The sequence below is a fragment of the Portunus trituberculatus genome, chromosome 48 (genome assembly GCF_017591435.1).
Source record: "Portunus trituberculatus isolate SZX2019 chromosome 48, ASM1759143v1, whole genome shotgun sequence".
Lineage (NCBI taxonomy): Eukaryota > Metazoa > Arthropoda > Malacostraca > Decapoda > Portunidae > Portunus > Portunus trituberculatus.
This window is the reverse complement of record NC_059302.1, coordinates 27,729,919-27,734,114: the sequence shown is the minus strand read 5'-3', so window position 1 is coordinate 27,734,114 and position 4,196 is coordinate 27,729,919. Positions and strand designations below refer to the sequence as shown.

At 48.5% G+C, this 4,196-nt stretch overlaps 1 protein-coding gene across 1 annotated transcript in view; it reads left to right on the top strand.

The window, feature by feature from the left end:
* The first annotated feature begins 428 nt into the window (after window positions 1-428).
* The window catches only part of LOC123498693 (U8-agatoxin-Ao1a-like), a 142,726-nt gene continuing 138,958 nt past the window's right edge, over window positions 429-4,196 (top strand). The window contains exon 1 of the mRNA XM_045246046.1: window positions 429-643. Coding sequence (XP_045101981.1) covers window positions 562-643 — 82 coding nt within the window. The 5' untranslated portion in view covers window positions 429-561. The remainder of the gene's footprint in view (window positions 644-4,196) is intronic.

Genomic DNA, 4,196 nt, shown 5'->3' with positions numbered 1-4,196 from the left:
GTGGCTTGGTGCAATGGAGTGAGTGACACCCACTCTCCTCCCCGCCTAGAGGGAAAAATACTGCCCATATGTAGGTGGTAAGTACACCACCCAGTGGGTGATTGAGAACCAATCATCTGCTCCGGGCATGCTTTTTTTAGTGACGTCACGTCCTGAAAGATCAGCCATTGGGAGCAAGATGGATGACGTCATGACACTCTGAGGTCCTGCGGGTGACATGGAAGTCTGGCTTCTGCCCGATGGGCAGCAACAGGACTACGGGGGCATGGCAGCTGATGCGCACACACTCTTCACTACAAAATCTGTCGATAGTTTTTGGGTACAGCGAAAGAAGAAGCAAATTCGAAGAAATATAAAAGTCGGGAGATGTGGCGCGCGGAGTGAGTGGCATCGTATCCGTGGCAGCTGGCGTGGGTGGCGTTTCCATAACTCCTGCCACAGAACCTCCCGCCACCACACCCTCAGCCTGCACTCGCTCTCCTGCGGCCGGACCAGCAGCACAGGAGCGCTCCCGGGTCTCCCACTCTCACTCTTCACCAGCGCGGCACCACCAACACCAACATGGGCAGCAAGACGGCGGTGATGATCCTGGCTCTCTCGCTCCTCGTCAGCGTGGTCCTGGCACAGCCACTCCTCGAAGAAGGTGAGTGTTAACCGCAGCGCGCCCCGCTGTCCTGCGATGGGCGGTCAGGGTGACAGGTGCGAGGCCGGGCGCTAGTCAGGGAGTGTCTGGCTTGTGTTCTGTCTTATAAGACTGAATTTGATAAGTTATAACAGTTCAAGTCTTTCTTTGATATCACAGTCTGTCTCATACATAGTTATATCGGACACGTCTGGCGCGAGATGTACTGTATTACATGATGAACGGTTCATGGGTCACAGAGCCTCCAGGAAGGGATCCGGTCTTCCTTCCGTTTAAGTCACCCTAACATGAAGGGAAGGCGATGAGATAGGCACGCGTGAGTGACCAGAGGAGGTGAGCTTAGGGAGAGAGAGCGTAGATGAGTTCAGGGTTGGGATGGCGATGTGGAGAGATGAGCGGAGCGGAGTGGAGGTGTGGCAGGCTGGCAGGCTGTTCACTCCCTCTCACCATCTGTCCTCCACCATGACATCGTCACCCCAATGAACTCTGTGGCTCACACCGACCCTCGCTTCCCCACGCGGGGCGATTCATTGTGACATTCCATTCCGAGGCGGTGCGAGGTGTTGCCAAATGGATTTCCGCGTCAAACACAAATATGAAGCGTCTCTTTAAGATGCTCACTGGCCGGTTGAACGTCCTCATCGATAGAATAGCAAAGGAAAACAATGTGATGATAATATGGGAATAGGAATAACCAGCAAGAGTAGGAGCAGAAAATAGCGGAAGTTGTGTGTTGTGTAGACAGGAAGGGTGGAAGGGAGGAGAGGAGGAAGGGAACAGATGCCTGGTGCTGACACTTGACACTCTTATTTTGCTAGAATGTAGGGCGGAGGCAGGGTGGCGGGGAGGGACTGGTCAGGGAGGAGCAGTGAAGCACGACGTGAAAAGTGAGTCAAAAGTTAAACTATTTTCCTTTCACATTTTTTTGCGAGCATTTCGGGACAAAAATGTTCCACGTCCCTTAACTTCATACCTTTCTCCCTACCTCCCTCCCTCTCTCTCCCTCCCCCCCCCTCTCTCTCTCTCTCTCTCTCTCTCTCTCTCTCTCTCTCTCTCTCTCTCTCTCTCTCTCTCTCTCTCTCTCTCTCTCACACACACACACACACACACAAGCAAGAACATATGGCCGCTTCATTCGCGTCCTGCCATCAAGCTTCTCCCCACCAACAGGAGCACACTACTCACATAAAACATTCAATCGCCCGCCCTTGACCTGCATATCGCCACCGCAGTCGTGTTAGGAAGAGATATTTTTTTCTCCCGACAAGAACACCTGGGCAGTATTTCACGGCTATAGGAGAGGAACATAGAACACTGGAGGGAACAGCCATTAACATCTTTCCCTTAAGGCAACTAGAGTCTTTGCAGCATCAGGAGGGGGGTGGGGGTGAAGTGATGCGCTGGCCACCTTCACCTTGAGAGAGAGAGAGAGAGAGAGAGAGAGAGAGAGAGAGAGAGAGAGAGAGAGAGAGAGAGAGAGAGAGAGAGAGAGAGAGAGAGAGAGAGAGAGCACGGGAAGCACACACGCGGCCTTAAAGCAGAACTCACTTCGGTCAATGGTTCTGACACACTTACTGATTAATACTGACAGACTGAAGGGTTAAGACTACTTCCATTACTATTCAGTCTTCCACCCTCATGTTGTGCTCGCGGTCTCTCTCTCTCTCTCTCTCTCTCTCTCTCTCTCTCTCTCTCTCTCTCTCTCTCTCTCTTTCTGGTGATTTCAAGATTAAGATTTTAAGTACAGACAATCTAGTTTGGTGAATATAGTCCAGGTGTTTAAAATTCTAGTCTCTCTCTCTCTCTCTCTCTCTCTCTCTCTCTCTCTCTCTCTCTCTAAGCCAAGCCAGCGGGGTATATCCTCCCATAAGGCATTATGTACCAGCTGGGAGCGAAGCACAGTAAAATATTCACCGTTATTGAGGCGGTCCGGACAGCCGATATATTACAAGTGGAGCAGGTTGATGTATGAGTAGAAACACCCCCTCGGGAAGGCTGGGGTAAATATTATGTGGCATCTCTCTCTCTCTCTCTCTCTCTCTCTCTCTCTCTCTCTCTCTCTCTCTCGACCATCTTCGCAGCCAGTCAGACTTTCATTTTTTTTTTCCTTTTCCCTCTTTCGTTGCTTGTAACTTTTCGCTTTCTTTCTGCTATTGATTTTTTGTTCTTTGCTTTTCTCTTCACTTCTTTTCGTTTTCCTCCTCGTCTCTTTCTTCTCTTCTTCTTCCTCCTCCTCCTCTTCAGCTTCTCCTTGCCTTGGTGGTTTAGTTTTTGCTTTCTTTTATTCCTTCCTTCATCTTACTCCTTATATGTAATCTCTCTCTCTCTCTCTCTCTCTCTCTCTCTCTCTCTCTCTTCCCTGACCTTATGAAACTTATTTTGATCCTTAGCTTAGACTGACATTTCCTCAAATACCCTGGTCGCCTCTCTCTCTCTCTCTCTCTCTCTCTCTCTCTCTCTCTCTCTCTCTCTCTCTCTCTCTCTCTCTCTCTCTCTCACTGTATTCTTATCTTATCCAATCCCTTCCTCCCTTCTTCCCCGCCCTCACCTTCTCTCTCATTTCTCTTGTCCTTTCTCTGCCCTTGAATCGCTTAACGCATCACTGGAACCGAGGAGGAGGAGGAGGAGGAGGAGGAGGAGAAGGAGAAGGAGGAGGAGGAGGAGGAGGAGGAGGAGGAGGAGGAGGAGGAGGAGGAGGAGGAGGAGGAGGAGGAAAGGAAAAAAGGATGGTATATCTCAATTCTTACTCAACACCCATAAAGAGTACTAGAGATTATTGCTGGCTCTTTCTCTTCTTCCTCCTCTTGTTACTCCTCTTCTTTATCCTACTCGCTTCCTCTTCACACCGTTACGTCTTTACTTATACATTTATCCAATACTCGTCGTTCTCGATCTTGTCTTTCTCGTCAAATTGTTAGTCATTATTCACTCTTATTTGTCTCTCTTACTTTCTTTTTACTTCTTCGGTCTGTTATAATTCCTACTTCCCTCCTCCTCCTCTTCCTCTTCCTCTTTCTCTTCCGTCTCCTCCTCCTCCTCCTTCATTTTCTTGATTCTTCTAGTTCGTGTATTTCTATTTGTTTATTTTTCTTGTCGATTACTAACTTCTTATTTTATTATGTAGCTCTATTTGTTCTCGTATGTGTCCTACTCTTCCTCCTCTTCATCGTTCTCGTTCTCCTCCTCCTCCTCTTCCGCCTCCTCCTCCTGCTCCTCCTCCTCCTATTGAGTCTTCTTCATTAAGATGTCGTTATTTCATGTCAATAGAAATTAAACAAATGCTTAAAAAATGAAAAAGCTACTCGTATGTGCTACAAATTAATCACCACCACCACCACCATCACCACCACCATCACCACCACCACCACCACCACCACCACCGTCACTACAACCACAACCACAACTCTCACTACTAATAATGCCATCACTAACATATAAACACTATCATCACCACAACTAGAACTAAAAATAACCACAACCTCTACTACAACTACAACTACCACCACCACCATCACTATCTACCACTAGCACCACTACCACAAACACAAGAGCC